Consider the following 12,633-nt stretch of genomic DNA (forward strand, 5'->3'; position numbering starts at 1 on the left):
AGATATAAAAAAAATAAGCATATCGTGTTTGCTTTACTACTAGGAAAATGCTGGACTGGATGGAATGGACTTCCAAGGTACCAAACCAAGTCTATACTATGTATTGCTGTTCTGCTGGATAGCAGAAGGGGTGAGGAATTCTCTTGAAATGTTTCTTAGAACTGAACTCCTTTTTTTCCAGTAGGATTGAGGTTAAATTCTACAATGAACATAAAATGCATTTAAGTACAATGATCTTATATATAAATGTTACATACATTATTTGTGCAGTCTGTATTGGAGCATTCTCCATAAAGAAAGCACCCCCAGGATGAGCACAGGGACACCGAAATTAATCACTAGGACCTTAATGTCCAAAAACAACCACAAGCTCATAGAATATATTATGCAAGCTCTTTTAAGAGTAGAAAGGCATGTTATGAATGTTGTCCAAAACGTTTTGATAATTACTATCACTTAAAAGCTGTGTATATACCTTTTTAAGAGCCCCGACCAAACCTATATAGCTTAGATATTAAGTGATCTTTGCATAATCATAAGCAATGTCACATCTTGTATGCTGGCTACTGGGGTGGGGAAAGATAAAACACCACAATAGGTACCCAAAATCTTCAAATCCTCAAAGCCAATATTTCAGACAATACTGATTCAGTTGACCTACCCACTTACCCCAAACTAGGAAGGGAGTACTTTTGTACAGCAAAGTACACATGAGAAGGGAGGTATTAGTGAGAGAGCCTCCTTCCTTTCCATACATGTGCATAGCCCCAATGGAACCATCCAATGGGCAGAAATGGGACATCAAAGCAGCCATCAGGGGAGGCAGTTAATATCAGTATGGCACGGGGCAACCAACTTTGCAAGCGCACAGACACTGCCAGCAAGAAGTGGGTGGGCGGGATAAACCTGATCCACCCAAGACAGGCTCCACCCACCTACAGATGCAAGCTGGTCATACGGATTCATCCAGGGAGGGGGTCTAGAAATTAGAGAGGATGGGCCAGCCTGGAGTATCTGCAATCCGTGCACAGACCTGCATTCCGATGTGCTTTTTAGTGAAAGAGGGAAAAGGTCAGTTTTAAGAAGAATTCTAAAACAGGGCAGAAAGGTCTGAAAATGTCCCTGATCTGTAGAACAGGACTGTGCAAAGCTTAACTGTTGCTAATGAAACATGCAATAATGTAGAGAAACTAAGCAGTGCACGTGCAAAACTATTAAGAGCTTAAAGTGACAGTAAACCGCCAGAAGAAAATTGTGCCTCCCTGCAGGTTTAATTCATAATATACTAGTATGCATTGCACTACCATGGCTCCCAGGCGCTTCCATCTTCACCCGGTCTTCTTTCCGGGTTCGTGGACTCCTGCCGTATGAATGGCTCTGGAGGTACGGCACGGGTATGCCATCGCTTCAGAGCGCATCCACCAGTGATGTCACCGTCTGCATACTGTGTGAATATCTCCTAAACAGTGTAAGTTTAGGAGATATTCACTGTACCTAAAGGTAAGCCTTATTATAGGCTTACCTGTAGGTACAAATTAAAAAGTGGACTTAACTTCCACTTTAAGAAAACTACTGGAAATTGTCTAAAAAATATCCTTCTTGTCTATTTTGTATCAACACAACACATCAAGCATATCTCTGCAAGAGTTAAACATTTTTACTGTTCTTAACAGAGAAAGCCAAATAATGGGTAGATTACAAGATATCACAATTGCATGAAACTACATCCTCTTGCTCTACTTCTCTAAAATATTCTAAGGAGATCGTTCAGATCCCACTCAGACCAATTATTCCCAAGTTCCGATCACAGCAGTCATCACTAAGTAGTCAACTCATACCAGCTTATGCTGAAGCAGAAGCAGCAAATGAGGAAGCTTATTGCATTCATTCAAAAGGGGAAGTTCCACTTGTTTGCACCCTCACCCCCTCCACCGCTACATTTGGCCCTTTTCGTGTGAGAGGGAGGAGCGGGTACCTGCGGGTCCATTCAGAAAGCACACTGCAGCTCGCACATGCACAGTAGGAAACTGGCTTTCCCTAGTTATGATGTTGGTGTCTGGACCCAAAGCCAATTGAAGAATTGGCTCAGGTGAGGACACCAGTGGATCCCTTGACAGGTAAGTGTCCTTATAATAAAAGTCAGCAGTATTTGTAGCGGCCGATGTTACATTTTTGGGGGGTGATTGGAGCTCCTCTTTAAGGCAAAACCTGCAATAAAACAGGCTCATATGCAGGCACAGGCCCAAGCATAGACCACAAAAACACAGGCAAAAGCCAAATGAGCTCTGGCTTGAGTACGTGTTGCTCCAGCACAGCTCAAGGACCAAGCACAAACCAAAGCAGCTCAAGCAAAGGTCCGGGCCCAAGAACAAGCACCAAGTATTCAAGCATTCAGCCATTCAAACAGAAACAAAGGCTGTACAGGCTGAGGCAGAAACAGAGTCCTTCAAACAAAAATAAAACAGGAAGCTTTAGCAAATCTCAATCTTGGAACAAACTCGAGAAAAAGAAGAAGTCCAGCACCCTATTCTGACAGCTTCTGGTGACCCTGTAAGACAAACCCTACAATTTGTTGTAAGCCAGAACGATGACAACACAACTGCACTTTACACCAGTTCACAGAACATTGGCCAGCAGGAGAAACTGCAGCAATCAACCACAACCATCATCTTTGCCCAACAGACATTTCCTCCAGGTTATAAACATCGTACGCAGAAATTGATTTGCCAATGCAGGCCATCCTTAATCTAGCTTACCAAAATTAACCTCAAAATCTCCTGAGACTGGTCATTTGGTTCTCGAGTCCCACACTGAGACCTCCAGATCCCAAGACTTCACCTGGACTGAGCCTGTCTGCTATTTCATTCTCACCAACAGGTATTCGATACCGCAACAGTAAAAAATCCACAAAATGACCCTATTTTTGAAAGCAGCTACCCCAGGGTAACTGCTAAGAGACATGATGAGTCTTCTGAAGATCTATTTTTTCCAACAATTTCTGGAAATATGAATAAAGAAAATTAAAAATATGTTTGTGCAAAAAAATAATGTACAGAAAAAGAGAGTGAGGGGTTTGTAAGCGCTTACCAAAGGGTTGAGTAAACCTTTTTTTTCTAAGTTAAATCTTACTGTACTTCTTTACTGTACCTTCACATTCAGGAATAGGCAAGCTCCAACTTCCATCTGCTTGACATCTTCTATAACGGTCACCAATGATTGTGTACCTAAATTATATAAAACAAAATATCAGCTGACTGTGACAAACAACTTATTCTGGGTGATCAAATCAATAGGTCTTCAGAATTATTTATCAGAAACTAAATAATAAAAGTTTTTTCATTTAAACATTTGCAAGCACACCTGTCTGATCGAGAGAAATGTATGCAATTTTAGGAATAAATGCGAATATAAACAATGTACTATTTGATTCCCTGCATACTGGAATAATTTGCCAGCAAAAAAGTGTAATTACCAATTTGCCAGATTTACAAATAGATTTGTGTTTGCAAGATGCAGCAACTTAAAGGAGCTAATCAAAAATCAACTTATACTAATCTGAGGCTTAATGTACAAGGGACGTTTTACAACCTCCCCTGAATGATCCACCTTGACAGATAGTAAACGATGTTTAAAAACATCTGTTTTGCCGAGTTTGCATGCTGTGTTTAGAAGCAATTTTTACATTTTTTTCAAATAGTCAAAAATTTAAAAAGCCTATGAATGAAACGCGGCTAAACCCGAGTTACCGCGTTTACACGCGTTTACAAGCTGTTATAGGCACTTGGTGTTTCAAATGCCTCTGTAAATCCGTCCTGAACTTATTGTTTTGCTTTCCAAAAAAATGCTTCTAAACTCAACTGCCTAGAAACAGGAGAAATAACACTGCACACCGACTTCTGTAATAATCAAAATAACTTATTTTTTTACCGGTAACAGCGGTATTCCTTCAACAAGTGTATCAGATGCCTATATCCATCTGCTGAAGGAATACCGCTGTTACCGGTAAAAAAAGAAGTTATTTTGGTTATTACAGACATCGGTGTGCAGTGTTATTTCTCCTGCAGGTGGAGCTACAAGCAATCAGGTAAAGGCCATATTGAGAAGACAATTCAGCCATCAACAGATGCCAAATCCAGAACACCATCACGCTATATTATACAGTGTCAATCAAAAGATATCCATCGATGCCTGTATTCACCAATCTTAAGGTGAGAGTTCTGAGAGCCTGTTAAGATCGGGACTTTCCACATATTATCTACGTATTTTTCCCATACATTGGACACAAGCTGATTCACTTTGTCACTATGAACTTTATATTTTGATATTCATCGTATATCACGTCACTGGCACATTTATTTATTTATTTATTTATTTATTTATTTATTTTCTGTAATGGTTTTCTTTTTTACACTATATGTATCAACCACAGTTCACAGTATAAGGTGATAGATTCTTTTCATCTTCATAACTATTATGCCCCGTACACACGGTCGGATTTTCCGATGGAAAATGTCCGATCGGAGCGTGTTGTCGGAAATTCCGACCGTGTGTGGGCTCCATCGGACATTTTCCATCGGATTTTCCGACACACACAGTTGGAGAGCAGGAGATAAAATTTTCCGACAACAAAATCCGATCGCGTCAATTCCGACCGTGTGTGGCCTGTTCCGACGCACAAAGTGCCACGCATGCTCAGAAGAAATTTCAAGACGGAACAGCTCGTTCTGGTAAACTTAGCGTTCGCAATGGATACAGCACTTTCGTCACACTGCAATGTTAAAAATGGTGTAATACAGCGCACTCTCTTCTTCTTTATAATGTGACAAGAATTAAGTAGTTTTGCTGCTCATATTCACACACACTTCTCACAAAGTTTTATTTTTGTTTTTTTTATTGGGATTCCCTGAATATATTGTTATTAGTTGTCACATCTGACAGAATTTTTTTTTTTTTATTTAATTTTTTGGGGATTTTAAGCCTTTTTTTTTATTTAATGTTTGGATTTTTTCAAAGGCTGATCTTTGTTCAATTTTTGTGTGTGTTTTGTGTGTCAAGTTACCCCAACACCATTGATATCTTTTATTATTTAATCTCAAGGAGATTGTTTGGTGTTGGTGTCCCTTGTTATTTTCACATTGTATATTTGAATTGTACCTGAATCCTCACAAAAAAAATGTCATTTTTGAAGTAAAACACATAGGAGAGTATAATTCAAAACAAAAATCCTTTATTAAGGGATCAGAACCAAACAAAGAGGAAGGCAACACTGGATCAACAAGAGAAATTAGCGAAGCCTGGGACCCCCACAGCAGACATCAATTCTTGAACATCAAAATTGGTGGCCTGAGTAGTCCATATGTAGGGAGGGCAGTCTGGTCCAGAATTTGCAGAGATCCGGATAGCAGCAGATGACATATGTGTCCCCAGGCTGTGGTACCACAAGAGGCTGCATTTTTTGGCTGACCAGACTGGATCCAGGGTCCTCACTTTCTGGTCTTCCTTTCACGCTTCCTTCCCGGCTGTGGCTGTGCTGTTGGAGATGTGGCAGGAGGAGGAGTAGGACCTGGAGGAGGACTGGGAGGACCTGGAGGAGAGGGAGGATGAGGAGGAGGACCTGCAGGAGGAGGAGGAGGACCATCGCAAAGGTGTGTCTGAGCTGTCATTTGGCCCCTCATACCTTTGTTAAGAGCCTCCAATATGAGCGCCTCACACATGACTTGTTGGCCTTCCTCCATCCTCTGCATTTTATATGCAATGACGGCAGCAATGTCCTCCTCCACGGTCTGTCGTGCTCCCAGGACTTCTGTAGCCCTACAAAAGAGTCCTCTGGTAGCCTCCTCTAGGGCAATCCTTCTACTGCCACTTTCTCTTTTCAGGGGGGGTGGAGGGACCTGCAGATCAGCCAGCCGGCTCGGCCAGGCCACCTCCTGGCTGAGACTTCCCTGTGTATGAAAAAGGGACATGGGTTTTAGTTTTTGCTTCATCAATCACAATCCTAAATTAGTACTCCCAACTAACATCTAGTTAACATCATTGATTGGACAAGCAGAAATATTTAGAGGAATACTATACCTGGCTCAATCTGGGCTCCTCCACATGCGGCCTGGAAGGCCCAGGTTGGGCGTCAGAAGCCTCAGCCGGGGGGGAAGGAAGCGTGGAAGGAAGACTGGAGAGGGATGGCCTGGGTTCAGTCTGGCCTGCCAGAAAATGCAGCCTTTCATAGTACAACATCCTGGGGACATAGATGTCATCTGCTGCTCCGGATCTCTGTGAATCCAGGACTTTCTTGCGCTCCCTTAGATCTGTGCTCCTCAGGCCACCAATTAAGATATTTAAATAGGTGATGTCTGCTGTGGGGATCACCTGCTTCACAATTGCATGCGTGTAACTCCGCCCACCCCTGACGTTCTTTCTAGTCTATTCCCCGCCCCTTTTCGTTCGGCGCAGTGGGGGAAGAGCACATGGCGGAGTCACAGCAGGTGCGTGATAATTGCAGGAACGAGGAGGAGGAGGAGGAAAGCCCGGATCCAGACACGTCCCGATCCAGAAGGAGACGTTTTAAGGCCACAAATATGTCCTTTGGGGAGATGTTGGAGATGGTTGACATCATGAAGAAGTCCGACTATGACGGAAAGTATGGGCCTTACCCCAACCCCAATATCAGAAAGGCCGAGATCATGGTGAAAGTGATCAAAAGTCTGCACAAGAATTTCGGGGTACGACGATCGAAAGATCAGCTCAGGAAGTGGTGGTCGGACCTGAAATTGAGAGAGCCAGAGCAATACCGAAAGATCCGGAGAGTGCTGCAAAAAAGTAAGTAGTTGTGCTGTGTTCCTATTCTTTCTGTCTTTATTCCGTTCGTGCTGCTCCATATGCTTTTATTAATTGTAACGTTTAAAAGGGCAACTTTAATGTTCATGGGCCCATTATTCGTTCGTATCAAACATTTTTCTTTCGGCCTCTAAAACACCATTGTTTAGGCCATATGCATTTTCCCACATTTTTTTCGGGCCTACTTGGAAGCCAAATATTTGTTTGTGTAGATGGGTTTGTTACTAGAATGAAATGCAAACTAGATTCTGTGTAAGGAGAGGACACTGAGCAGCTGTTTTCACATCTGGACACTGGAGCACTAGTGTGGGACACAAGAACACCATTTTTATTAGGGGGCCACACGGGTGCTCCAGTGTATACTATAGGGGGGGCTACATCTGTGAAGCTTGTACCAAACAGGTAAAGTATTGCAGCTTGACAAAGGCCAATAAAAAAAATACATCTTGGAACTCTGCCAAAATAGACAATTGCACCCCACTTCCAAGCAATGTTTCCTATTTCTAGTTCTGCCATCAAATATCTGTGTGCTAATTATACCATTTTTGTTTTACATAGGGGATAAAAGACTCGGAGGACACCCCTCATCCGAGGAGACCACAGACCCCCCCACCTCTGGAAGAAGGGGAACTAACACCAACCCAAGAAGAGCAGGAGGAAGAAGAAGATGTGGTGGAGATTGGCACCACAACAGGTGAGTGTCTGCGACCACAGGCTCAGGTAAAAGAGATGGATGGTGGCAGATTTTTGATACCTGTTTTTGTTTTCTTTCTCTCTTTTTAGGTGATCGTGATGTGAGGGATCCAGAACGTTTCACATGAGAAAGTGCCCAGATCCTGATCGGGGAGATCATGGGGTGTAATGTAGAACTGCAAAACATACAGCAAAAAATCAATGATGTAATTAAAAAATAATTACATCATTGATGTTTTGGGGCGAATTTAAAACCCCACAAAATCACTTTTTGGATTGTGGTCCAATCTTTTAAAACTTTTTGCAATGTTTTGAAAAGCCAAATTTGGAGGATGCACACAGTGTGTCAACATGTGCTATCTATCATCACGGGAGATTAATGGACGCGTTTTGGGGGTGCAACCCCTTCCTCAATTAAAAAGTAGCGTTGAGGAAGGGCTTGCTCCCCCAAAACTTGTCCCTTGATCCCCCCTGATGGCAGATAGCACATGTTGACATTCGTAAATTGGTGTGCATCTTCCAAATTTGGCTTTTCCAGGGGTGATTTCCCCCCATCCGAATGCTATATCAAACCCAGTTCCTAAATACTGATGTCTGATATAGCCTTCAGGTTTTACCTAATGTGAACTTTGTAAGTTCAAGTTTTTTGGCTTTCTTGTTGGTTTTACACAGGCCTGTTTTATCTGAAATGGACATTTCGATTTTTGATAATGCTACTGCAAAAATTGTTATACAACAAACATGTTGGTTTGTTTTAAAAACCTTTGGTAAATGCACATGTGATTGTGCAGGTATAAAAAAGTTTTTTACGCAAGAATGTGTGGATTATTGTCTCAACACTACAACACTTTTGGGGTGATGTAATTGCTGTTGGGGGTTATTTCCTAAGGGCAAATCCTCTTTGCACTACAAGTGCAGTTTCAGTGCAGTTGCAAGTGCACTTGTAGTGAAATGTGTTTTTGCATTTAGGAAATAACAGCCAACAGTGCTTTGTATAATAAGGTTACACAATCACGACATTTTCTGGACTCAACACATTTCTGTCAGGGTCAGCTAAAACAAACACAAGCAGTAAATGTCCAGAAAGAATTTCTTTTTTTTTATTATAAAAAGGCTTCACAGATTGTCTGGCATATTGATAGCCCCCCTACCCGCAAAGAACTCCAGGTAGCGTAACCGGACATCACGGGCACTCAGGGAGGGCAAGCCAGGACGGCCACTTTCAAGCGCCGTCAGTGTGGTTTGATGTATGATTCCGGCCTCAGGCCCAACTGAGCCAGCATAGTTGGCCGAATGTTTCCTTAAAAAGTTATGGAGAACACAGCACGCCAGTATAATATGGTTCAGTTTATACTCCGCCATATGGATGGGTGTCAGAAATAGTCGGAACCGGCTGGCCAGGATTCCAAATGTGTTCTCCACCACTCTTCGGGCTCTGGCCAGCCGGTAATTAAATACCCTCTGTTCCGGGGTGAGGGTCCTAATTGGGAATGGCCACATCAGGTGGTCCCCCAGCGCAAATGCTTCATCTGCAACGAAGACGAATGGAAGTCCTTCCACATTGTCCTCTGGAGCTGGCAAGTCCAAGCTGCCATTCTGGAGGCGCCTGTAGAACTCCGTCTGGGCGATGACTCCACCATCGGACATCCGGCCATTCTTCCCCACGTCCACATACAAGAAGTCGTAATTAGCCGACACCACCGCCAACATCACTATACTATAAAACCCCCTGTAATTATAATAGTACGACCCCGAGTTGGGTGGTAGGACGATGTGGACATGTTTCCCATCAATTGCCCCTCCGCAGTTAGGAAAGTCCCACCGCTGGGCAAAGTGGGAGGCCACAGTCTGCCATTCCTGTGTCGTGGAAGGAAACTGTTAAGGAAAAAACAATAAACATTACTATTTTTACTCTGAAACATGGCAAGCAGATTAAACACAAACATTATGGGGCAACCTCCAGATAGCATTTAGTAAGAGGAATTTAACAAGGCCAAAGTATAAGGTATACCTATCATATCCCCCCCCCTCATGGGCCATTTCTAAAATTATAGGGGGTGTGTGGAAATCTTGGACAGGTAACCCTCTTCACTTCATTGAGAGATGAATGCCTAAATAATGGGTATTACTTTGAACAGACCCTCCTTAGTTACACTATTGGCAGCCCACTGGACAGGTAAGAAGTGTCATAACACAAAGATATAAATACACATTGTACACATTTGAGGACATTTGGACATTCTGCTATTACCTATCAAGATAATAATAGGATCCAAAAAATTTAAACTGTACCATTTGAAAGTATACAGGCAGGCCCTTGCACTACATGCTTTGGGGAATTCATCCATAAATCTGAGCACTAAAGAGGTGGGTATAGTGTGTATGAGTTTGGCAAAGTCAGCAGATAGATGATTGAGGATGGAGAATTGGGATCAGCTGACTTAGCAGTTGGGGGAGGGAGGGTTAATAAAAATTATTTGGGGACACCACAAAAAAAAGCCTCTGGCACTCTGCCTGAATTTAAATCAAAAATAACATTTCCAAACATTTTAGGGGGTGTTTGGGGTAAAGCACTACTATGGAGCTGATAAAATACATTGTTAAGTGACTACATGAGGTGAATATAGGGCAGGAGACACCATGCTGGGGAGGTTAGTGAAGGGCAAATATGTATGAAGGACCTAAAATAATAATTACATAAAAATCCAGCATGCATGAGAACAAAGGGCACATTCACAGCATATTACAATCATAGTAATTAGGGAATGAGGAAAGAAATACAATATATTAGCAAACATTCAATACAATAAAATGTGATATTAAAGGATACAAATCTTACCTTCATATACTCCTTCTGCAGGACCTGGATGATGGCAGAACAGGTCTCTGGGGTAATGATCCCCAGAGCCTGGGGGGAGATGCCTGTCGAGAACTTCAAGTCCTGCAGGCTTCTCCCTGTGGCCAAATACCGCAGGGTAGCGACTAACCTCTGCTCCGGAGTGATGGCTTGCCTCATGCAGGTATCCTGCCTGCTGATATAGGGGGTCAGCGAAGCCAACAAACGGTGAAACACGGGGTTCATCATCCTGAGAAAGTTCCTGAAATCATCAGGATTATTCTCACGGATCTCACGGAGCAAAGGCATATGAGAGAACTGGTCACGCTGAAGCAACCAATTCTTGGTCCATGAACTCCTCCCCACCCTGTTCATGGACTGGACTTGTGTCAAGGTCAGGACCCCAACACCAAGCCCCCGCACAGCACGAACTCTACGAGGAGTACGCATACGAAACATGGCTAGAAAACGGACGGCTGCTCAGAACGAAGTAACAGAACGCACTGAAGAACAGCAAGGCCTGTGAAGAGCGAACTGAAAAACAGTAACGAACGAACAAGAATACAATGACTACTTAAAGTCACGCGGAACTTGCTGCACGCACTGAAGAGCAGATACAAACCCACAAGCACAAACTGAATGGCAGAAAACGATCTGAAAGCCACGAGTCTGAAAAAGCGCGAATCGTCTCTCACCAAACTTTTACTAACACGAGATTAGCAAAAGGAGCCCAAAGGGTGCCGCGCTTGGTTCTGAACCGACCTTTTCTAGTCTCGTCGTACGTGGTGTACGTGACCGCGTGGTTGGCGACTGGACATTCCGACAACTTTGTGCGACCTTGTGTAGACAAAAAAAGTTTGAACCAACATCCGTCGGAAAAAATCCTAGGATTTTGTTGTCGGAATGTCCGAACAAAGTCCGACCGTGTGTACGCCCTATTAGAGTGTAATGTGAACACTTTTTGATTTTGCTGCAGTTTCCATTAGACATCATCACAATAAGTTAAACACTATTTTTCACGTTAGACTATTTTGTTGTCACCATTGCATTATTTCTCACAATAGCGCGAAGGACATTTTCACATAAATATCATACTCATCCATCACCAGTGAGTAGAATCTATGCAACAGTTAGCCCGGGTTCACACCTATGCGAATTAGAGGTGCGTTTCCGCACCTCTAATTCGCATAGCAGGAGAATGTGACTGGCTCCCTATGGAGCCGGTTCACATATCTCCGGGGCGGCTGCGGTGCGCACTGCACAAAAACGCTGTGCGTCTTTGGCTGCGTTTCAGGGCCGAATTCAGGGATAGAATCGGCCCTGATTCGTCCCTGAAACGGTGAACAGGGACGCACAGCGCTCCTGTGCGGTCCGCAGTGCATTATGGTGTGAACCCGGGCTCACTCTTTCTTCGGATAGCGATCCAAGGAGCCGGTATAACCCAGTAAAAGCCAGTATAAGACATATATGCCAAACCGTCAAAGTGCCTTCTAATTTATCTGTGCCACAATAACACATGGTAGAGGTACAACATAGCTGTATACCTATTTCTAAAAATGTGTTGTTCCCAATTCCCCATATACTAATTGCAGGTGCATCCAGACAGTGGGATCATACCAGGGCAGTGTGAAAGAGCTCTTAGGCAAACATTTACATTATGAATTTGTTCCATGTTTTCATTAAAAAATGTAGGTACTGCCTTTTTTCTGGTAATGGATGAGTTTAATATTTATACAGTCTCTACAAAGTCAAGCACTAATATGAATAATGAATATATGACATAAGATATAATATAGACATGTACTGAGTAGTGGTTGAAATAGGTAATTAAAACAATATTTCTCTCTGTACACTAAAAGAGATGTTTGTGATATTAAAGCAGTCTGTTATATCCTAATGTAGCCAGGTGCTATTAGCTATGGTCTCCGCTCTACCCCCTGCTCACAGTGTTGGAGCAGGTCGGTAACTGAGAGCTGCGGTGTGTGTGTGTGAGAGTGTGTCAGCATGCTTTCTCTTGCTCGCTCCTGCTTCCTCTTCCTTCTCCCATCAGGCAGCTGCTGCTCAGGCCAATAGGTGACAGGAGGATGACACAGCCATTGCTTTGCACACTGGGACATGTGGCTCTGTGAAGAACCACTGCATTATGTGGATGCTGAGTGCTGACAAGAGCTACAGAACCCAGTAAGCCACTGGAGCAATGAGGAGGAGAGGGGATTTCCTTTGTTGAACTGCCAGGGAAAGCTTGGCACTTTTGGTGCTTGGAGTTGGAATAA

At 43.1% G+C, this 12,633-nt stretch overlaps 1 protein-coding gene across 3 annotated transcripts in view; it reads right to left on the reverse strand.

The window, feature by feature from the left end:
* The window catches only part of LOC141128474 (C4b-binding protein alpha chain-like), a 448,459-nt gene that overhangs the window by 104,505 nt on the left and 331,321 nt on the right, over positions 1–12,633 (reverse strand). For all 3 annotated transcript variants that reach the window (XM_073615780.1, XM_073615778.1, XM_073615779.1), the window contains exon 14: positions 3,148–3,224. In XM_073615780.1, the coding sequence (XP_073471881.1) occupies positions 3,148–3,224 (77 nt within the window). The remainder of the gene's footprint in view (positions 1–3,147; positions 3,225–12,633) is intronic.

This window comes from Aquarana catesbeiana, linkage group LG02, assembly GCF_042186555.1.
Source record: "Aquarana catesbeiana isolate 2022-GZ linkage group LG02, ASM4218655v1, whole genome shotgun sequence".
Taxonomy (NCBI): Eukaryota; Metazoa; Chordata; class Amphibia; order Anura; family Ranidae; genus Aquarana; species Aquarana catesbeiana.